At 38.8% G+C, this 24,103-nt stretch overlaps 1 protein-coding gene across 1 annotated transcript in view; it reads left to right on the top strand.

The window, feature by feature from the left end:
* Positions 1–23,682, top strand: part of tfpia (tissue factor pathway inhibitor a) — a 52,143-nt gene extending 28,461 nt beyond the window's left edge. The window contains exons 2-7 of the mRNA XM_025903868.1: positions 3,361–3,564; positions 15,443–15,619; positions 16,703–16,756; positions 17,415–17,474; positions 20,754–20,921; positions 21,306–23,682. Coding sequence (XP_025759653.1) covers positions 3,361–3,564; positions 15,443–15,619; positions 16,703–16,756; positions 17,415–17,474; positions 20,754–20,921; positions 21,306–21,394 — 752 coding nt within the window. The 3' untranslated portion in view covers positions 21,395–23,682. The remainder of the gene's footprint in view (positions 1–3,360; positions 3,565–15,442; positions 15,620–16,702; positions 16,757–17,414; positions 17,475–20,753; positions 20,922–21,305) is intronic.
* Positions 23,683–24,103: the final 421 nt, after the last annotated feature.

Raw genomic sequence — 24,103 nt, 5'->3', positions numbered from 1 at the left:
TGTGTCTTAACATGTGTCTTAAAGCTGTAAATCAATTCAGTTTCAATTCAGGTTTAATTATAACATTTATTTATAATAGTCACCTCAAGGCATAAGGTAAAGACGCTGCAATAATAGAGAGAAAACCCCAACAATCAGATGACCCACTCTGAGATAGCACTTGGCAACAGTGGGAAGGAAGGCTCAGGGAGGGGCGGCCATCTGCTGCGTTCGGTTTAGGGTGAGGGGAGGGAGATAGAGAAAAGACACTGTGGAAGAGAGCCAGAGATAAATAATTACTGATGTATAAATAGAAAATGGTGTATGAACACATAGAAAGTGAAATGAGGCACGTGAGGAAGACACACTCATCACGGGAAGTCCCCAGCAGCCTAGGACTATTACCTGAGGGCTCAGGGTCACCTGAAGCCGTAACTATATGCTTTATCAAAAAGGAAAGTTTTAAGCCTGAGATTAAAAGCAGAGAAGGTGTCTGTCTCCTGAATCCAAATAGATTTTTTAAAGGAAGTTGTTGAACCACCACGTGGAAGTGGCTGGAATTTTTTGGTTTCCCTGCAGAGAAAATGTCTTCATTTGTGCGTCAACATTGTCTTCTGTTGTGTTTCTTTTACACTGCCTCACAATGCTTCTGTCTGAATAATGAACATGAGTGATAGAAGAAAAGAGTCCTTATTGCTTTGGTCTGGCTTAGACAGGAGGAGCAGAAATCAATAGGAGGAGCCTGTTTCCTTTCCGTCTCCTTGGACAGTCAAATTCTGGCTTATTGACCATTCCTATTTACGAGACACTGTCTAACACAAAGCCCAGTCTGCACCATGTCTGCACTTTCACTTTTAAAGAATTTTTTGTGCTGTAACCATGGTAGCCCGAGGCATTCGATCTCAAAGAAGAGAGCAAACAATTGTGACTTGCCATCATTTCTCTTTAAAGTTTGTTCAGTGTGTTTCAGCACTAAGGTGCGTCCACATAGCCTGTGTGGGATACCAGACAGACTCACTTCACCTATGTCAATGTGTAATTCCTCCCTGTCTGCTACTGCTTATCAGCCTCAGCAAGAAGAGCATGAATAAAAAAAATACCACAAGACTCTTCAGGGAAACTCTGCTGGCCTCACCACATGCATTAGTAGTAACACAGGTCGGCTGGAAAGAAGGAGATTGGGAATATCTGATTGGTATCCCCAATGGCTGGTTGCAAGCTAGAATTGGACAGGTAAAGGAGGAGGACAGGCTGGAAGGATGAGCTGCTGCCCTCATTACCTTTCCTGGCAGAATGACTGTTGACTGCTGTGCTGATAGGAGAGGGGTTAGGGTAGGTCCCATTAGAGGACCTGTTTTGATGAAACTCTGTACCTTTCAGAAAACAAACCTTGTTTTTCTAAGTTTTTCATCCCAGCTGCAAAAATCTAAAGTGGGTGATTTTTAAAACATCATTATATATATTACTAGATACATTATATAGCCTTGAAATCTTATTAATTCAGTTCTGTTCCTTGTATAGGCCTTTCTATGGATCCACTCTGATTCCACCCCCCATTTGCTTGTTAAGTTATCTGGTGAATTTGTAGTTGTGTTCTTCCTGTGATGGACCGGTGATCTAGCCTGCTTCTACCATGCCTCTTTGCCTGCAGCCCGCAGGAGATGGCCCTCAGTTTGATAAGCTGTAAAGAAAATTGACCTTCTTGCGCATTTTTGGTTGTTTTAACACTTGTCTTCACTTTACTTAGGATTTCCTAATAGTGTCCACTTTTGTCTTATTTTTAAGTAAGCCATGAATACAGTGGTTGCCTTAAGCATCTGGGTAAATGCAGTAAGACTGGGACTATACCCCAGAAGCAGAGGCAGAAGTGAAAATGGCATAGGCACTGGAAATTTTGAGTGCTCACATGCAGCTCCAGCAGGAAATAGTTTTGGGTTGCATTGCATGAGTGAAAATGTCTCTAGAGAGCTCAGAACTTAACCAGTATTCTTGGAATTTTTGCCTCACAATGTGATGCTCTATTCTAGCCAAAGCAGATCTAGGACAAGTCCTGAGAATGACAGTGAAAATAACAATGAGTGACAAACGTGGCTATATTTACCTCAAACCTTCTCTCCAGAATAGGCAGCATAGGTGGAAATTGTCATGCATTCTTTAAGACAGTTGAGCATCACCACTTGCTGAGGATCCATAGCAAAAGCAATCAATTTTTGTGTCTGTGTGCGTTTGCGATATTATATTTTTTCATTGTGCAGGATTGCGCGAGTATTGATTCACACTCCCAGGTTTCACAAATCACTCCTCTCTGTGCTCGTACATGAAAAAAGCAGGGAATGTAGAAAACACTGAGTGAGAGATTGCAACACATTGATTTATTTATTACATTAACATGCGCAGAATCCATAAAGACATTTTTAAATGCTGTGGTTCAAGCTTTGACCATCTGCAAACCCCTTTTGGACAGATATCCAACAAGCCAAAGAGATCTCAGTGGGTTTTGAAGTAACTGCACTGCTGCAGGCGAGCATAACAGAGACCTGACCTAAAAACAGCAGGGATGAGGGCAGAGAAAGCTATTTCCCAGCAGCACACGGAGACAGTGATTTAACATTCGCAACGGTGGTTAGTAGAGCTCAGAGGGTTTCGTATCACCTTTTTTTCATGGATCTGACAAAGCCAGCTTTTATAAATGTTAATGACATTAGAGAGCGCTGTCTGTGCAAAGCTCCGTTGTCCAGTGATCTTAAAAGTTGTGACCTCAACCGCCTAGTGATCAAGAAAGTTCACCTCAACAGGCCCGGTTATTTAACACTAATGATCCGGTCTCGCAGTTTGTGCGATAAATAATTTGATGTGCTGCAGTCCAAACCATCGCTGTGTGCAGCATGCTGGGAAATTTGTGCTGCCTTCACTCAGTCTTTTCCTTCCAGCTGCCACCTACCTGGATCTGATCTGCTTTTATGTCGCAGGGGAGTTTTGCTGGTTGCTGCTGCTTCCTTATTTTCAGTGCAAGTCCCCCAAAAAAGTATGCAAACACCCAAAAGCCTGTGCCAAAAGTAGAAGTTTTATTTTAAGTTATTGCTTAAAAATAAAATATGTGAGTAGCTTTTCTGACTAAATATTTGCATATTTCTAATTATTTTGTCGGGTCACGCGGCGTGCTGTTCTTGTGTCTAAAGTGTAAACGGCTGACAGCTGACTGTCAGCCGTTTACACTAAAGTCTTTTAAAAATTATACTGCCATGCAACTTTACCTTATCTCAAAGCCTGAGGTTAGAGTTTGATGCTGTGACCTAATTTCTTTCCTCACAAAAAGAAATCCATTTTACTGGATGCCAAAAGAAGCTGAGCACTAAAAGTTGTGTTCTTGTCCCACTGCAGCACATGGAGTGCCAGCTGAACCCGTCATCTTCAGTGAGTTATGTGCCCTGAAGGACGAGCCGGGGCCGTGCAGGGCCATAAAGGACAGATACTTCTTCAATGTCGACTCCGGACGCTGTGAACTCTTCGAATATGGAGGCTGTGGGGGAAACCAGAACAATTTTGAGACTTTGGAAGAATGCGAGGAAACATGTCTCGTCTCGGGTGAGTCTAACTTTTTTTTGCTGACTAAATGGTTTTTTGACATTTTTTTGAAAACTCACTTGAGCAGTGAACGCATACTAGGACGCCTATGACACACAGATAATTTTTCATAGTGAGCACACTCAGGCCGAGGATCGTGGCACTGTTGTTGTTAGCAAAGGATCATTTTTGTTTTCAAGGACTGCTGTTCCTCATTAGACTTTATTGCCTCCTTGGGCATAAAATCCTATTATAAAGTCATTCTGTTGGTATGTTGCTAACACGGAACATTGCCAGCACATTAATTCTGAACAGTTTTGCAGAAGCCATCTGGTTAATGTATAAAAGAAACTTGGAAGATGGATTTAAATTTCTGGGTCATAATTATGTATAATTTGACCTTTTTCAATGAAAACTACCCAGCTTGACCTTGAAAAGGTAACTTAAAAATTAAGAGCTATATAAAACCTTTATTGGCATTACTGCTTGGGGATGATGGGAAGGAAGAACTTCCTTTTAACAAGAAGAGACCTCCAGCAGAGCCAGGCTCAGGGACGGCCTGAAGCCAGCTGGGAGGTCTGGGGAAAACACAAAATTTAATGACAATTAGAATTACTATATGAAGGCACTGTCAATGCTGAACTGTATAGAGGATGACCCAAATGCTGGGCATGCCTCCATATAAACTAGAATTTTGATAACAAACAATATCCAGCAAAAACAAAGTTTGGCTCAGTCCAAAAAACAAACAAAAAAGCACTAAAAACATTCAGGAGGAGTAAAATAAGGCACCACAAGAGGAAACATGGACATGGCTATTTATACACACTGAGGCTGATAAGGACGTGGAGACAGGTGGGAAATGAGGCATAACTAGTTATCTGAATAAATCAGAAAATCACCGACAACCATTGTTGATAAAAACACAATGACACACAGAGGTAGTGGAAAGATGTGATTTCAGTGGGTCATGGGAAGTCCTCCAGCAAAGCAAAGCCAGTAGTAGTATAATCAAGGAGGGTTCAAGGTCACCTGGTCCAGCCCGAACTATAAGCTTTATCAAAAAGGACAACTTTAAACCTAATCTTAAAAACAGGCGAGAGACTGAAGCCAAACAAGGAAACGGCTCCTTAGAAAACTTTAGCATGGTACACTGATATCCACGTCAGATATGACATTTGAAATTGGTGGTAATTTTTAGGCAGGAGACAAAGCTACCTTGCAGGTAGCTTTTATCACTAAATGGTAATTACATTAATAACAGGAAATCAGGATCTTTTTTTTTTCCAAATTGAGAGGGCTGCAAAATATTAGTCAGCATGCATTTAATAAGTCCAAATGTACTATTATTCACATGCTGAAGCATGAATTTGCATCATTAGCCTGTCTATTGTGTGTAAAAGTCATGAAAATGAAGGAGCAGCATTGTCCTTGGCTTTAGAAACTAAAAACTGTGCCTGTTTTTCCAAGGATTATAGCAAGAAACATGACTAGGATTAGCACGGTAAGTAGCTCCATGGGTGCTAAGGTATCAGTACTTGTGCCAGCCACAGAAATCTCTAAAGTATTTATTATTATTAATGCTGAAATATATGTGCCATATTTAACTTTTGCATTCACGATGTGATGCAAAAGCTCCCAGGCCTCTCCCAGGCCTCTACCAGAGGCCTGGGAGCTTGAGGGTCCTGCGCAGTATCTTAGCTGTTCCTAGGACCGCGCTCTTCTGGACAGAGATCTCAGATATTGTTCTTGGGATCTGCTGGAGCCACTCGCCTAGATTGGGAGTCACTGCACCTAGTGCTCCGATTACCACTGGGACCACTGTTGCCTTCACCCTCCACATCTTCTCGAGCTCTTCCCTGAGCCCTTGGTATTTCTCCAGCTTCTTGTGTTCCTTCTTCCTGATGTTGTTGTCATTTGGAACCTCTACATCTTTCACTACGGCCGTATTCTTCTGTTTGTCTACCACCACTATGTCTGGTTGCTTAGCCATCACCATGATGTCCATCTGATCTTAGCTCAGTTAATATCCACCACCCTAGGGGGCGTCTCCCATTTTGACTTCGGGACTTGTAGGCCATACTCAGCACAGATGTCTCTGTATACTATGCAGGCCACTTGGTTATGGCATTCCATGTATGTCCTGCCTGCTAGCATCTTGCACCCTGCTGTTATGTGCTGGATTGTCTCAGGGGCATCTTTACACAGCCTGCACCTGGGGTCTTGCCTGGTGTGATAGACCCCAGCCTCTATGGATCTTGTGCTCAGAGCTTGTTCCTGTGCTGCCATGGTCTATGTATGTGTGTGTGTATGTATGTATGTGTGTATGTATGTATGTATGTATGTATAGACCATGTTTGACTGTAGCCACAATATACTGTACCATATCACACAGCATATTGATTCTTTTAGTGCAAAATATTAGTGTTCAAAAACAACTCTCTGTCACACTAAACAGTTATTTCTATAAAAATAAATGCAGTGTATAATTTCACCTTAAGCTAGAAAGCAACATGGGAACACTCAAGTAAAGTACCTTTAAACTGTGCTCATGAATAGTAAGTAAAAGTGTTTAATGACATTTCCTTATGAGACCACAAAAGGATCATGTGGAAAAAAAAAAAGTGGCTTCCTGCTGTTGCAAGGAGGCACTTTTGGTAGTTTTAGTCTTGAGTGACCTGTGAGCCTGCAGGATAGCTGTTTGTCTTATGCTGGAGCTCGGGATTACCAGTTACCTGTAGACACAAAGCTAGTTAGTCCCCTATGCTGGTGTCACGAGTTTGCATTTCAACAGACAAACACCCATTTTTATCCTCTTTGTATCCCTGTTGTCTGGAAGTAATATTCCAGAACCACATCTCTGAAATCTCTGGTGCACTCTAAAGCCTTACAGGCCTCATGTACATAGTTAAGGTTTCTAAGCCCAAAAATACAGTTTAATTCCCCAAACTGCCAAAGCCTTGTTCAACATCTAAAAGTGAAAGCAAACAGGAATCTGCTTACATCATGCAGTCACACACCACAAACTGCTGGTAATAGGTTCGTCAGAGGCAATATAGCGTTTTAAATTGCATTTAGATTAGATAAAAATTATCACTGGCAAATAAATGCATCAACCATATATACAGCAATCAAGATTGTACAGAAGGAAGAAGGGAAGAAGGAATGGCTTTTATAAGTAGTGTGCACATAGGCAGTGTGCTTGCTTGTTTATCTGTCTGAGTTGCTCGAATAATTTTAAGATGGGTGCAGATTCACCTCAGACTTGCCGTAAAAGATTTGGAATTACTTTTTCTGGCTCAATTAGAGTGAAATCAACAATCTAGCTAAAAATACTTTTTGTCCCACTGGGTTCTGGCTAGGAGGGAAGATTTTCTCTATGGTAGTGTTCCCAGGTAAAATTAAAATGCAGATGTAAAATTGTGGATATTTATAACACTGCTGCAGCTATTTCTCTCTCACTCCTCCCTGAAACATTGTGTGATATGCCTGCTGCATATAGAGAAGATTGCAGATACTTCTATAAATTCCCATTAAGCTGTTGATAGCATGCAATCAGTGTTGCCATAAAGCACACCTGCTATTGTGCGCCAACTGTCAGATTGCAAAACAGACAACTCGAGATGAGTTGCTTTTTTTCAACTCCCTTTTTTCTTTGTGAGATGGAAAATTTTATTCAACCCTCATTATTGCTAAACTTTGCTTAACCTCCACGCTGAAAGCCGCAAGTTCAAACACGTTATGCGGTAGCTGTTTTTCTGTAGTGTGGCGTGACTGGGCTTAACGGATATACACACACGCAGCTACAAAAAAAGCTCAGAACTAAATCCTGAGTGTACTAAAAGTAAAGGTAGAGAGGCCACTCTGAGTATGAGTGTGTGTGTGAAACTATGAGTAAAAGATGGACTAAATAAAAGGAGTGACAGGACCCCTTCATTGATCCCTGCTGTATCCTCCCAAATCAATTGGTGACGGTGAAAGCACCGTGACACCTGCTAAGTGCAGCCTTGACAGCGCAGCAATACATCCTGTCACTCATTGCACTGCACTTAGCTTTTGTTAAGTGGGATGACAGTAATATATCATAAAACTGTCGCACTTGAAAAGCAATCAAAGCTGCGATAATTAGCCCCGTTCACAATTGGAAGTTCAATTTATCCACAGTCAGGTTGCGCCTCACCGCCTCACTCCAGAAGCACTTCAGGTGAATTCTGAAGTATGTGTTGTGAAAAACACTTGAAGTCGACAAAAGCAAACTTGGGAATGGGTGAGGAGCAGCTTTGTCTTGGTCCTTGAGCTGCGTGCAGAATGTATAGCATATAAATAATACACTTTTAATACTGAAGCATGTCTGATCAACGTGAAATATGTTTCTCTCACAGTAAGAAACCTTTACTTTTAGCATGCTATGGGATGCTTAATGTAGTCAGACAAGAGGATCATGACTGGATTTGCATCCTCCAACCATTGTTGCATACAGGAAATGCCTCCATTTGATCCACACTATTGCGTGAGGCCACAGGATAACTGGTCTGTGTCTAAAGTCTCACACAAGTTTGAAACTTGCGGCCTTTTGGTTATAAAGAAAATATCACTGCATTAAATACAGCTATAAATGTAACATATCTGTAAGGTGGCATTTAAAGGGCACTTTCAGGACGGCCTTTATTGGTTTTTGGTTGAACAAATAAAAACATGTTAGAGCGCACTTCAAGCAAGGGACAGCGTGTAGTGGTGGCTTTTATCTAAATTGAATCACACTTTCAGGAGTGTATCCTTTTTTTCCAGCGCTGGGTGATGACTTTGGTTTAAACTCAAAGTCGAAACTACAATGAAAGGAAATAAGCCAAGTTGCTGTTTCATTCATGCTGATTCACATCAGGCTTTAAATACTTATACACACAAACACAAATATAAAGGAACCTGGTGCAGATATCATTCAAGAGCTTTAACTTGGTAACTTTTCACTTACTTATTTCGTACTTACAGTAGTTTAGTTCAGGTTTGGGTAGCAGTGATGACTTGGTTAGCTTTAGGAAAATATTGTGGTTTGGCTTGTAATTAGCCATCTTCACTACAAGTTCTTTACAAGCATTGATACGGGAGGAGTTATTACTGATGCCACAGGACACTTTATGAGTTGCAGCTTTGATTAAAGGGATCATGCATCACAATGATCCCACTAAAGTCAGAGAAGAAAACATTTAAGAACTTCATTTTATGAGAAGAGGCTACATACATACATACACACGCACGCACGCACGTGCACACACACACACACACACACACACACACACACACACACACACACACACACACACACACACACACACTCTGATCCAGAAATCCAGGACTGTTTTTGTTTATTTACATGAAAACTGCAGGATTCCTGTAAGTTCATTAAGAACAGCCATTCTTAGAAAGATATGTTGCCTTAATGACAACAAGAGTTGCCAAGAATAATAACTAACTCTAAAGAGGAGAATGCAGAAAATGGCATATATTCTTAGTTTTAAATTTGTTTTTAAAACACACATGTATCTTTCCATAGCACATACTGTATAGGTAAGATTGCTTTAAACAATTCAAGCCATTCATAACATAATTAAGTAGCCTTCAGGTCCACATTAGTAAAACGAATATCACATTTGTGTTATTCAGTCTGATGGGTTTGTAAATTAATTTGAAATTAATCTAAATTAGCATCAAAATTTCATTAGCGCTACCTGTTAGTGTGCTCTCCACTATCCAATTGGCCTTTTACAGGATATGTTTGTTTGTATGATGGAGCACATTAAATCCTTCACTCAGCGACTCTGTATGGTTTTGCCAACAGGAATACAAAGCTAGACTTTTTCACAATGAATGCTTTAAAATGTCATCACACTAATTCTCAGGAATCAGATCTTTAAGATCCAATGTCTTCCTCTGTGTTTTGACTCATTCTGTGCAGCAGGCCTGTCAAATCAGCAACCCTTTATTTCTCATAAACACTGCACATGGCAAAAAGTCTGCACGCTCTGATTTGATTTATTCCACCTGTCCCTTCTAAACTTCTTTGCACCAGTTGACAAAGACATGGACAGCTTGGCGAGAATCTTCTTGTAAAGGTCAGAAACCGATGTGAGGAACATTGTAGCTTACCCCAATAAATCACCAGGTCCAAAACTCTTCTTTTAGTTTGCTTTGCCTTTTATAGCTCAGCTCGCAGAGGTCAGGGAGACAAACAAGGGTTTCTCTGTCACTGATGTGCTTATTTGTACTTACCTCTTACATTCAGTGTGTGAGCACAGCCTTTTATACACCAAAGTGAAAAAAGAGATAGCGGCAAAACTGTAACTACACAAATGGTATTATATTACTGGAGGTTTTTGAAATGTCAAATTTGTTAAGGGAGTGGAAAAGGCCTGTGTACTAAACAACATCATTATACAAGGGTAAGCTGTTTTTACACTGTTTTGCAGTGACCATTTGGTGACTGAATTATGTTTTGAAGGTGGCTAAATAAACCAGTAAATAAATCTTACCCCCGAAATCCAGCATTTTTGTTGATTTGTTTATTCCTCACACTCCAGCAGTGTTTATGTATGAAATCTAAAAATCATAGAAATGTATTGTTTTTATTAAGGTTTTAGCCCCTGAGATTTTACAAATATGTTGTGACATTATTATGCTAGACGAAAATTAGCAAAGGCAATGTTGTAATTTCCAGATTTGCCCTCTCACTGCTGCTGGACACAGCGGTACAGGGGTGTGTTATTTGGGCTGTGACATAATGATGTTTGACGGGTTAAAGGTTTAGCTCGTTTAGTAACAGCATTTTCTTGAAGGATTTTTATACCACCTCATCTGTACTTTACCTGAGGCTGTGGATAATGTGGAATTCAGTTACAGTTTATGTAATTTTGTCTCAAATGTTACATTTAAGAGCAGCAGAAAGCCATTTAGAGCACATATCAGGCAATATTTGCAATACTGTAAATGGCACAACGGTAAAAGCACATCCAATTTGGTGGCCCAATAGATGTATGTAATATTAGTTTCATGTACTAGAGTTATATCAGCTGCCCTGATTCTGTACCTGTACAAGTAGTCTTTTCTTTTCCCTAATCTGAAGGGTTTCCAATGAACCAGTAACCACAATGATGAGCATGTGATTATAGTTCCCATCTAATTTGGGTTTCGTATGTTTCAATTAGAAGCTTCAATGTGGAGTTATATGAAACAAAAAATATGCAATAAGCAAAAATGCAAAACAATTTCTAGTTAGAGCTTCTTATTTAATTTCTTTATGCCAGTGAATTAATATATTGAAGCAGCTGGACAGTTAATGCCCCACTGAAATCCATCCATTTAGTCTTATAGGAAACTGTTATGAGCCTTTCCACTGTTCACTGCATTCTTTCCGAGTCAGTCGGCCTGAGTCACTGGCAGATGAAATGCTAATGAAAAAGTTATCAATAATAATTAGTTGCATTCTTGCTTAACTCACAGGCATGTGCAATTTTAGAAAGTAATTCAGGCCTTCCAATTATTGAGATATTTTCTTGACATTCTTTTTGTCTGCTGAGATAAGACAGACACTCGTATAATATTTCTTCTCCTCGCAGCTCAGCCTGCCAGCGCTGACCTTTATCAGTGCTTATAGGCTGGAAGCTGCATTTATTTATTACTTTTCAATCACAAAAATAGCATAATAACAATGTAATCAGAAGCATATTGCAATATATTCTGAATGAAAAAGTTGCTATTGAGATCTGTGTCTTTCATTATGAACTGGAATTCACAGGCTTCAATTATTTTTCCACCCCGAGTTTGTTTATTTTTCTTTATTTACTCTTCCATTACAGATCAGCTGTCTTTTCTTTCCACATGAGGCTTCACTGAGAATGTGTAAGCACAATAAAGGCCTTTCAAAATACGGTGACGTGCATTGACAAAAAAAAATATGTAAGAAGAACCAGAAAGAAAGTAAATGAGCAAGCGAAGAGATAAAGAAGCGATGGGCTGATCTGAAATGTAGTCTAAATATTCAGCTCGTCCCATCAAAAGAGTCATTGTACATTGTTCCAAAATCTCATATGTCTCCTCGTTTTGCAGATAACATTTAGGCAAAATATGAAAACATACATGTTTTTCTTTTTTTCTCCACACATAATCCAGCTCAGCCCTCAGAATCTTTCACGACTATCTTAAATGTTAAAGTGTGCTTTGGTGAGTGATGGGATGCTCTGTATGATTCATACCCAGTATTTGAGAAAAAAATAAAATAAAATAAAAAGCTGACCGATAATTCTCAAAACACAAATCACCTCTGCCACCTTCACGGCTTTAATAGAGAATTGTGCATTTGAATTATTCATCGCCGCTTTCCTCTGGTGAGTGCGCAAGCCTGGCCCTTTGGCACAACTCTTTGCCCAAGCTTTTAAGTCAAAGTCACCTCATGAAACGTATTTAGATGTTACAATGATAGCATTTTAATCACAGTCAGCCTTCAGTGGAGAGTGATTATTCAAAGACTTAACAGATAAACCAAACAGACAGTGTGCGGCTTTAAGATATCACTTGGCAACCATATTAGTCCTCAGATGCTTGACCACAGTGAGTTTAGACAGGTAGCAGCATTTATTTACACACAGGTCAGAAGTCCCAGCAGAATTCTCATTTGGCTTCAAACACGAGTGATTGATTTTGTGTTTTCTTGGCTTGTTAGCCAGTAAATCACACTCTCTGAGCAGCTAATTGTCGCAGTCTTGATGGAAACCAGTGATGGTTCAGTCTGTCCATTTAACTGTTGGTGGGCAAAAGTATTTCAAAGAGTGCTGAAGTTTTTAAGCTCAGACTGTTTGTTTTACTTTATCTGTGCAATTATGTTTCCACGCAGCTAAAATATCACTTGAAGTAAACATTTATAAGTATACAGCTGAATACTAATGGATCAGTAGTGTGTTGATGACAAGGTATGCTTCTACCGATATAACTGCTGATAACTTTATGGATTGGTCCTCAGGGTGCTTGGTTAAGGTCAGGGAAAGACCAGAGGAGAAACAAACAAAGCTCGCCTTACTTGAGAAACAAAGTGTTATTTACTTTTGTTTAAAACCACAGTCCGTTCGTAACCTTAGCCAAAGTTGATTCTGCTCATCTGGACGTAGCGTGGGAGAAACGTTTCTCATCCAGGAGACTTCTTCAGTCTCCAAAGTGTTTTCGTTGCCTAACCCGAACCACAGATCGGTATTGTGAGCTCAATGACCGCCATCCACTCAGACCACCTTGATGCAGTTCATAATTGTGACCTCATTATTAAAACAAACAAACATGTCTCTTCATATATAGATAAAATCTTGCCTGGTTATCTACCCAACTCACAGGAAGCAGGCAGGCTGATGGTTCCCAGATTGCACTAAATGTGCTGGAAAAACAGTTTGATATAAATTCTTAGAGATCGGATCGACTTGTTTTGTTAATTCAGGTTTACTAACTGAAATGAAAGTGCCAGGATGAAATTTGTTAACAATCTTTTCAGCAAAAGATTGTAACTTCATTGTCATTTTTTTTGTCCCTTCATTAGACCATGCAGTTACAAAGCTTAGCCAAAAGCAAAAATGTACTTTTTAAAGTTAATGACAATATAATATAGTTTGCTTTCACATATTCTAACCTTTTAAAATCCTTCTACAAGTTGTCGTATTGTTATTCAAGTAACACTAACACAAAATCTGATCTGAACATCCTAGTGTGTGACTAAAGTACCATTCAAACAGTGTCTTCACCGGTCCCTGTAATGAACCATTCGACTGTTTTGTGCATAATTTACTCAGAAAATTAGCCTGGCATATTAAGTATTTTTTGGAGACTGTGAGATCTCCACTAGAATGTAAAATAATAATTTGTGGGTTGATGACAGCAGATGTTTGCACTTATCAATCCACTGATGTGAGGCTTAAGATGTTTACTTAGTTTCTTTCACTGCCTTAACAATCTTTGGAATAAATATTCATAGAATAAAATGCACCACAAGTGTCATTTTAGATGTGAGGATAAAGATAATGATTACACTTTGATGATTGCGCTTTTGCACCACAACAGGCATTTAGAGGATCCCACAATTACAATTTGATGTAATTGCAGAAATATTTTAATAAACGAAGAGTCATGGACTGGATGCCTGAGGGCTGAGGGGGCTTAGAGGCACATTTTCTACTCTGTGAAGAGCCACGCTGATCAGTATATCGACAGCTTGTCGAGTTGCACCTGTATTAGTTGACAATGCCAGTCTAATGCAAGCGGTGCATTTCATAGTATAGCCATGATTGGATTTCAGACCGAAATCAAGCTTTAGTCTGTTGCGTGTAATGATTTGAAGTTTTGTGACAGCTTATTCAGTTAATCAACAGGGTTCCCACATCCTCCCATCTCTGCAGTGGTCCATACTGCAGATGTTGGGAATTACAGATTAAAGACATGGTGACTGCTGAGCACATGCATAAGCATCCTTAGTTGGATTACCGAGTAATAAGCTTTCAGTTAAAGACGTAAAGCATAAAACAAAACTGAGATACTGTGAGTAAAAAAGACACCATAGCAGATTCAGAATTTAGATGAGCATCAAACTGTAGCTTAGAGGTGTAGGACCCTGGGCTCAGTACTCCGACACTCGAGGGTGATATTATATGCAACAAAAGTGGAGAAGGGTAGAGCTGAAGTAAGAAGTAGAAAAGATACGATAGAAAAGAAGGCTGAGTCTTGGCAGGAGGAGGGAATGTGGGTCACCAGGGACAAGGGAACATAAGGAAGTTCTTGCTGGAAATTTTGACTCTTTGCCTTCTGTTGGATTGTATCTGAAACTTGACTGGAGAAGAAATGTCACTGTACCACTGGGGAGGCAAAAAGTGGGATATCTGAGACAGAGTGCCCAGTGATTGCAAAGTGGTTCATGGCATGCAGTCAATTTACTGCACCTTGTACTGCGCACTGTTTTGAATAGGTTTATCTTCCCTCCCTGTGTCTTTGGTGTTGTGCCTGCCCCTTTTTTTCTGTTTGGCATTTCTCACAAAGACATGTTTAATTGGATAGCACTGAACTTTTCTGCTCAAGGGCTGATTCGTACGTATATAAGGAAAAAGCCATCACTGGCTTTATCGGATGATATGCATACTTTTGAAAATAATTTGCGACTCAGTTAAACTACATTAATAGCAAATGAAAACCCAACTGAAGTAGTGAATTTAATTCTTTTTCTTTTTCTTACTGGTTTCAGTTGGCTTTTTTTTCTTTTTTTTTTTTTTTAAAGGAAATCAATTTCAGAGTCATTGAAGCTTTATGTTCTGAATAAAAATGAAAGAAACTGAAGTACCATTGATCCTACCAAACAACGTGATGGTGGCTCTATATGATGTGGAATACTGAACACAGTTTGGCTCTTCTGTGGAACTTGGTTTAATGAAGAATGAATGAATGAAATTCATTGTCATGCATTTTATATTTCAGATATGAGTCAAATATGGAACAAAACTATGAACTTTCATGACTCAGAAAATGAACTGAAATGTCTAAAACCATTTTTAAGAGCTTGAAAAAAAAAAGCGACTGGACTTCTTAAAGTCTGATCTCATCCATTTCTAAAACCTAAAGGTGTCTCAGGTATTTAAACCCTTGTGGGGTTTGTCCGTTAAGAGGTGATTGCTGACCTACTATTAATCATGTGTGCTTGCAGGTGTGAAAAAAGGTGTAGGTTGTTACACCAGTGGGTTTGAGTGAGACCGCTGTAACACCTTGCCTCACCCTACCATATGACATATTAAAGTCACATGCTATTATTATTACTATTTAGCAGCAATTTACTAACTACAAGTTTCAAGAGAATTTATTGTACTTCTTCCTTTTTTTACTTTCTTAGATAACAAGAACCCATGTCATTTACCCCAGGCTCCTGGTCCCTGTCGAGGGCTCGTGTCACGCTTCTTCTTTGACAGCTCGAGTCAGGAGTGCAAGCAGTTCTATTACGGAGGATGTTTTGGCAATGCCAACAATTTCAGGACCATGGCTGAGTGTCAGGCAAAATGTCTAAATCCAGGTAGGGATGCACTTGCATTCACTGATGCTGTTCACTGACTGTTATTTTGAAGCTTTTTCTGATTTCTTCCATAGTCATATCTGCTTTTGATGAAGTCCTACGTGAGGACCTTATGGCTTAATGACCTTCATCCTTTGTATACAGAGAATTCTCTGATCTTTTCATAATGTTAGAATCTGTAAAATTACATGTAAAGAAACATTATTTTTTCTCTCTCACAGAGTGGAGAATCCATTCTTTTCTTTACTTACTTTAAAAATTGTTTTCTTTTGAAAGGTTCTGCTGGCACCAAATTATATATCACCACGTTATTTTCAGCATGTTATATGTTGTCTTTGTACCGATTTTAATTAAACACATGGTTTGAATAACTTGCAAATCATTTGGATTTTGTGTATATTTACACACAATACCTTTCTTTTATTGGAAACATGGCATTTGCTGTGCATCAACTGAAAACCCATTTCAGTGAGGAGACATAATCAAAATAATTCTACCTCTGAAAATTAACTTTGTGATGAATTTTAGCTGACCGTGAAATCACATTCCACCTTGATTTAGCATTTAAATGGTTTTAAAGTGACCAAAGCATACTCAATTATACCAGACTTTAGGCATAAGTCGTTTAGATATTGAAATTTTGAGGAAAATAACGAGCAAGCCGCTCGGCTGTGACCAGTTCTGCCAAAAGACCGTGCTGTAGAGAGAATCGATTTAATTCCACACAGACGAATGTTTGGTTTCATTTATAGACGAAATGTTTGCAAACCAACACCTTTTCCCAGCTGATGCTAATGGAATTAAACTTGCTTTAATTATGATTGATCAGGGGGATATAATGAAATTTGTTCCAACTATAGTAGGTCTTGATGCATGCTCAATCATCCAGGTAAAAAAATCCCAGAAAGTTGATTCTGTTCATCTGGTGTTTTCAGGAGCAGAAACGTCATGTCCAGATGAACAGAATCAACTTTTTGAGATAAATACAGCAGGACTGATGTTCTGTGGATAGTAGTCGAGACACGTGTTCTCAGATGTTGCTTTTCTTTTTTGTATGTGTCAATATTGCGAACCCTACCACAGCACCAGAATCTCCTTCTCCAAGAAAAGACGTTGTTCAGCCAACCGTCGAGACTGGTAAAGAACATCTTTCAACTGTTCCCTTTTAGTGTCATCACATCAGGTCAACTTCCTCCATCTCACCATATCCTCAGCATCCTCCTCTGTCACACCAGCCTTCTGCATGTCCTCCTTTACCACATCCTTGAATCGTCTCTGTGGTCTTCCTGTTCCCCTTCTACTATCTGCACATATATTCAAACCATCTCAACATTGCCTCTCTCTATAATATTCTGTGTCTTAAGTAACTGGTAAATATAATTATTACTCATGGCATCATTCCCCTTGCAACTGGGATAAAAAAAACAAACCGTAAAAGCCAGAATGAGATGAGCAATTGATGGAGGCATTCAGCCTATGTTGGCATGACTGGAAGCAGAAGGAAACAACATGTCCAAAAATCTGTAAATACTGCACAGATGGACAAATTGCTATTCAGTAATAAGTAGTTACATATGCATGTCATTAGTTAATTAAAGCTTTAGAGTACCAATTTTTTTAATTTTATAAAGACGCAAGTAAGCTAATTCCAGTCTTTATGTAATCACTTCCCTGTTGCAGTTCTCTGTTTTATGCACAGGTGCAAAATTTGCATTAATGATCACAACTGAGTCTAGCAAAGGAAGCAAATTTATTCACTGACTGATTGATGGCTTCCCATATTGTTGTATTTCAGGGGAACAAATTGCAAATGAACCTTTGGTGCAAAGGAATGACACAAATCCAGAGACAAACGGTAAGAAAATTCCACGCTTTTAAGGGGAACTCAATGAGAAATCTTGGATGTACCATTTAGAATTAAGGCTAATTTGATTTTATTCATGCAAATTGGTTGTTAGGTTACTATTCTCCGTAACTCCATAAACACAGAGGCTACATTTCTGAGAACAGCCAGGATTTTACTCAATGTTAGTACCAAAAAGCCAAGTAACATGAGTCAAAAATGTGGTCTCAATAAAATCAGCCTGCTGTGTAGCTGATTTCACTTTTGAATTAAACTTGATCAGTGAGAAAACTGTGAAAAGCTCTGCGACTAAGATACAGTCAGACAATGAAGCACAAAGCCAGAAACAGTGCACATAGTTTTCATTTATTACACAGAGTATTAGACATGTGGGATAGATTAATGGTTGCGAGGCATGATTAAATCACTCATCTTGTCCTCAGAGTAACAACCAGTCATTGTTGAATTCTGAAATATGCTCAGACCTGAAAGTAAGCAATTCCAGGCCATTTATTAACTAGAGCAGTTTGTGCTGCCAAAAACTTTTTTGTTATAAAAAGAAGAAAAGAAATTGTCAAGGTGCAGTGATGCATAGATGGTAGACAGCTTGCAGAATTGCTTTTGTTGTGAAAAGCAAAGGGCAGAAACAGAGTGCATCAGTGTCCTCTTCCCACAACCCGTTTGTTACTTTCCCACTCACTAATTTTCGGTGTATTCGCAGTGTGGGAGCATAAATCACAGCTGTCCTGTTGCAAGGCTGTTTTGTACGGCTTGCAGGAAAGAACTGGGAGACCCTGGCTCGGCTCCCATCGCCCTCAACTCATTCAAAGAGTTATAATTCTAAGAATTCAATTTCACTGTTGTCAAAAATATTGAGTGGAAGAGATTCAGGATAAGTTGGCCTCTATAGTTCCACCGTGGAATCAGTCTTATTCTTTTTGAGGGTAATTCTTTCATAAAAAAACCAAACAAACTTGGGGATGTAATAAAGTGTCTCTGAGAAATAAAGTTGGTATGAATGTTAAACTTCCTGTGATTTCAGTTAATTAATCAGGTCTTTAAAAGACAGATTTAGAAAGTAGGTTTTGGTCATGTTTAATATCACAGTTCACTACTACGATGAATTGAGTTTGACTCTCAAAGTTACAAAAGGTAGAAGCATGAGAGAATTTGGTATGCATGCTGATGTCTGTCTGCCAAGCAGATGTTGCCATGTTGAAATCAAAGAAATCAAATCAAAGACTGACATCTTGTGGCTGCTCAGTGAAGCACACACTTTGGCTCTGTGGATCTCAGACTTTTTCAGGCATGAAGCAGTTCATGCTCCACCAGCCAGAAAGTCATTAAAATCATCTCATCAATAACAATAATAATAAAAAAAAACTAGAAACTTGAAATTTAGCTAAATTTAGCTAAATAAAATAAAACCCAATAGCATCGTGAAAATCTTTTATATATTTGCCAGGTTGCCTGCACCCACCCTTTGTGCCGTCACCAGTTATAGTTTCTCTGTTACTGTAACATGGGACATGACAAGTAACAGAACACCATAGTTTTTCCAGAAAAGCATGTTTCTAAAAAGCAGCTGTCAAACACACGGAATTATTTTCATCAAAGAGAATTTGCAATGCAAACAGTGCAATGACTGGCATGAAACAACACTTTGGGCACCTAACAGCTGTGTATAAGAACTCAAAAGTCAGTTTGATGGGAGATTAAATGAGCTTTAATCTGCCAGCTCCAGAATACAAAGTCTTTGTGATGTCTGTTTGTGCCCATGTGAACATATTATTGCAGATAACTGATGAATTCATAGGTGGTGCGTGGGTGTCATTTATGCTGTGTTTTGCAAACTCTCAGGAGCATCTTTTGTGTCCTACATGTGAGAAAGGACAATATGAACAATGCCCGGTTCTACCAACATTGTCTATTTATGTGTGAGAACAGCTTGTCATACTATATTTTCTTTGGAAGTTTAACACAGTGGTGGAATAATTCTTATATATTAACTCTTTGCCTAAAAGACTGAGGCTTTATGGTAATTTAAGGGTTTAAATTCTTAGCCAGTATATCTGAATTTGGGTTTCAGGCCCAGTGTCTGAAGTTTTTATTGTTAGGCTGATTTCATTACCAAATGAGTCATTTTTGAGTATTAGCTCTGATTGTGTTATTATTTATCGTTTATAATTAGTGCTTTTTCATGTCTAATTCCCTCAGTGTAAGCAATTCCAGGCCATTCTTAGCCTTCTTGTCTTTCTGTTTATTCCTTTGTCCTGTAGTGTTCTCCTATATCGATCTTCATGCATAATGCAAGTCTCATCTCTGTGTTTAGAATGGGTCTTGGAGGTTTAAAGGTTTTTTTTTTTTTAATAATAATAATAATAATAATAATGATAATAGTAATTTTGTACGCTGAGTTAGTTTTACTTTTTGTCTTAGCTGACCCTGGATTCTCACCTGTGTTAATTGTGTCACCTATGCCTTGCTCCCCACCTGTGTGTGTATAAATAGTCCTGCCTCTGTGTATATATTGTCCTATTGTCTTTCTTTTGTCATTGTTTCCTGCAAGCCCTCCTGTGCTCTTTTGTGCTTCTGCAGTTGTTTTCAGATTTTAGGCTTTGTTCATTTTGCACTGTAGTTTCACCCTGAACAAAATGCTCACATTTTGTGGTTTATCCTGGATTTCTCTGCAGTGTGACATTACCTCTGGTATCACATCTCTGAAGTTATGATGATCATATACTCTGCTACTGCTTGCAACATCGGTAATGTCATGTTAGAATTGACGTTTAGCTATTTTTCTCATTGTTTTCACTGACCCTAGCAAGTTAAATACTGAGATAGATGCTGAACCTTTAAAGTCACTTTGTCAGTGAAAATAAGTGTTCATCAGTAGTGAAAAAGAGTCATTGCTCATGGGTCTCCAGTCAGAATATGGAATATGACCCTACTCTCACCCAGCAGAAAGCTACAGAATAAATCATTGAGGATAGAGTACACAGCCTTGTGATGACAACTTCCACTCTCAGCCTGCATATGTCGGTCAAAATCAGTTTCAGGAGGATGAAGCCTAATGCAACAGTACAGAAACTCCTGTGGAGTTCAAAGTTAAGGTGGATGCAAACAGGAATCACTCATCTTCCTCAGCTTTGTGGTATCTGCAGCCTATGTCTTAGCTCTCTAATAAAACTAACATATATCTAATTGAATCAAAGAACTATGTAACATTAGGGATGAAATGAAAGTTGGTTGTTTGCCATTTCTTGTGATTTACAAACTTCACTCTTTCAGAGTTTTGCTTCAGACCTGTGGACAAGGGGACATGTAGTGGTTCAGAGAAGAGATATGCATACATTCCAGAAAAAAAGCGATGCCAGTCATTTTCCTACAGCGGCTGTGGAGGGAATGAAAACAACTTCGTAACCCGGAGACACTGCTTCCACAAATGCATCAGAAAGGGTAGGATTATTTTAAGAGATTCATTTTAATTCAATTCAGTTCAGTTTAGTTGATTTATATACTGCCAAATCACAACAGCAGTCACCTGAAGGCACTTATGCTGGTAATAAACCTACAATAATACAAAGAAAACCCCCAACAATCAACCATCCTCCTATGAGCAAGCACTTGGTGACAGTGGGAAGGAAAACCTCCTTTTTAACAGGTAGAAACCTCCAGCAGAACCAGGTTAAGACCCAGGGTGATCGGAGGAAGACAGGACAATCTGGAACTGATCAGTTCCAAAGTTTGGTGTACCATTAAGGGCATACTTATTCAATTCATTTCTTTTTAATTTGTTGTCTAAAAATCTAATATGAAGACATTTTGTGGTTTATGTTGAAGGTCATAGGAAGAGGATGACGATCCGAGTAAAGAGGAAAAACTTGCACAACATTCTTAATCACTCAAGGAGAACACTCGACTCTGCGTGAGATTCTACTCTGCTGTCAGCTGTATTTATGCCAATATATGTTTGTTTTTTGTTTTTTTAGCTTTATGCATGTTTTTTTGGTTTTATTTTGTTTTGATTTTTCTGCTGTGCAGCCAAGTCTGCCTCAACCCTTTGACATCATTGCTCCTCTTAGCAATATGACTTTCTTGACTTGTTGAAATATGTTTATTCATTCCAGGAATAATCTGAGGTTTTTGTCAATAAAAACTCTGTTAATTTTATTTTTGGTCAGACACATGAAACTAAGCCTGCGCTGCACTGTGCAGTTCGGAGTCATCATTTAGAATCTGCATGTAAAATGATGTTCATTAAAGCGAGATCATTAGAAGAAAAGACTGCGGGATCCCCCTGTGGTCTAGATACTGGTGGTGGTAGGCGAGAGTAAGCAGATGATGATGACGCTGATGGAGAATTTGGATCAAGCTCAAGGACAACCCACGCTGGTGGAGATGGGGAGGAGCAGGAGTAGATTACAAGAGATTGTAATGGAACTAAAGGCATAGTAGATCAACCGGGTAGGATTGCCGACTTGTGACAGCATGAAAAAAGCCAAAGTAACAAAGAAAATAGAGAAGGAAGAATATCAACAAGGGGATTGTCACAGATCAGCTCTTTCTTACTGAAATCGAACACATTTTGAAATAAGGGGGAGTGACTTTTTGAAGGAAAAAGTGTGACTAATGAAGCTAAAAGTGACACCAAAGAGAGATGACGTCCTAACGTCCTAGATGAGGATGGAGAATAGTGATTGGACCCTGAAAAGAAACAAATGGGGGCAAACGTTTCAGAGGATTAAATTTTATTAAAAAGAAAAAGCTTCATAAAAACAAACAGAGTTTGCCACTGAGAAATATCATAAAGAGCTTTATCCTGTTTGCTTGTCTGTGTGTGTCTCTTTGCCGCTGAGACTGCTGCTGCCATGACCTTTAATGAAGAGCTGCCTTACATGAATGAAACATACTGAACAGGCTATAGTGTATACATGATGATCATGTCTTTATGATGTTTTTTCAATAATAACTTACTCAGAAAAGGGCAAGCATAGCATCAAAGAATAATATTTCTGCCTTTCATTACAAAACATTCAAATTGAGCGACACACAGAGACACAAGAAACACAGAGACAGATGAGCTTTGATATCGCAGCAGGATAGTCGTGTTTTCAATAGCGCAGTCAGGAAAAAAATTTGGTTTGAGCTTGATCTGTGCGAGCCAGTGTCATGAACCTAATGAGTTGTGTCACATACATCATCAAACTGAAAAGGATAAAGCTGCAACATGAAAGCCTTCAGGCAGTCCTGAATTTAAAAGCTTTCCACCAAATGTTCAACCAGTACTTTTCACTGCATTATTAGTTTAAATGCAGGCATCATATTAACAGCAGGGGTTTATTTTTTAATATTTCGCATTATTATTAGGCTTTATAGTCAAATAAAGTGGGGATACTTAAAGTAATGTTTCAAAATTGCAGGATTTACATCAGAATTTATGGAAAAAATATAACATCCCACAAGCAGATTTTGAAATAACTGCTACACAGTGCTACTGAGAACGATGCGCTCTGATGGTGTCGTTGTACGTCAGGCAGCATCTCATATTCTTCTGTGGCACACTTGGCTTGGGATACCAGCTCTTGTGTAAAAATGATTTAAGTACCTAAATTGGATTTTCAATGACTGAATCTTATTATTCGCATCGTTTCTATGGCTTATTGACAAAAAACACATTTGTTTGGCTGATGTTCATGCTCTGGGCACTAATGCTTTGCACTGCAGTTATCATATGTATACATATTTTATGTCTTTCTATTTTTACGACCAGATATTATCGTTTCGATTTAAACTTCTCACTATAGCCTTAATGGGAATACATCTAATGCATATTTACTGTGTATGTACAGCGGCTGATACTGTTCTGCTGTGGTGTTGATATAATTTCTCTTCAATTTGAATGACGGCATTAAAGTTGTGCACAATTCTTCTCCCAGAATTAAATTTTTTCAAGCAAATCCACAATCAAGAAACCATCACAGCTGTAAATCATTGTGAACAGGATAATGACTGCATTGTTGTTTGTTATTGATTTTTTTATGACTTTAAATCAATGTCTTCAAGCTTTGGAATGTTGTTGGTAGGAAAAGCCAGAAGGGGGCAGTGTTGTGTAAAGAAAGAAGTTTGTGAGCAGCAGCCAATGCAGTGTGTTGTTTACTGTACATGGCTGTAATGGATGGGACTGTAAGAGCTTATATAATACATTTCAACAATCCTATTGTGTTTTGGGTTTATTTGCTCTCTTTCCATCTCTTTTAGTGTGTGTGACAAGTCCAAAGTTTTACACTGGAAAACAAAGAATAGCACAATGGCCTTCAGAACTCTTAATAAGCCAACAGAAATCATGTAGAGTTGCAAGAATTGTCAACTGAACTATCAGCTTTATGTTGTTGTCTGTTATTGTTGTGCAGGGTGGGGGTGAATTTTTTTTAAGCATCCTTCTAGGTTACCTCTGTTGCAGTGCAGAATCCACAGCCTGCATATTTTCAGTGGCATCTGGGTAGTTTTCAAGACTTGGCCTCTGTTTTGTTTTTGATTACTTTTCTGGGGCATTTTATTCAAGTCTGTAATAAATGCTTACATAAAGCTGCACAATACAATAATTTCAAAATGTCAAATCACTGCATCTCATGTGAAAG

The sequence above is a fragment of the Oreochromis niloticus genome, linkage group LG16 (assembly GCF_001858045.2).
Source record: "Oreochromis niloticus isolate F11D_XX linkage group LG16, O_niloticus_UMD_NMBU, whole genome shotgun sequence".
NCBI lineage: Eukaryota > Metazoa > Chordata > Actinopteri > Cichliformes > Cichlidae > Oreochromis > Oreochromis niloticus.
The sequence above is the reverse complement of the archived record's forward strand: the minus strand, read 5'-3'. Positions and strand labels throughout refer to the sequence as shown.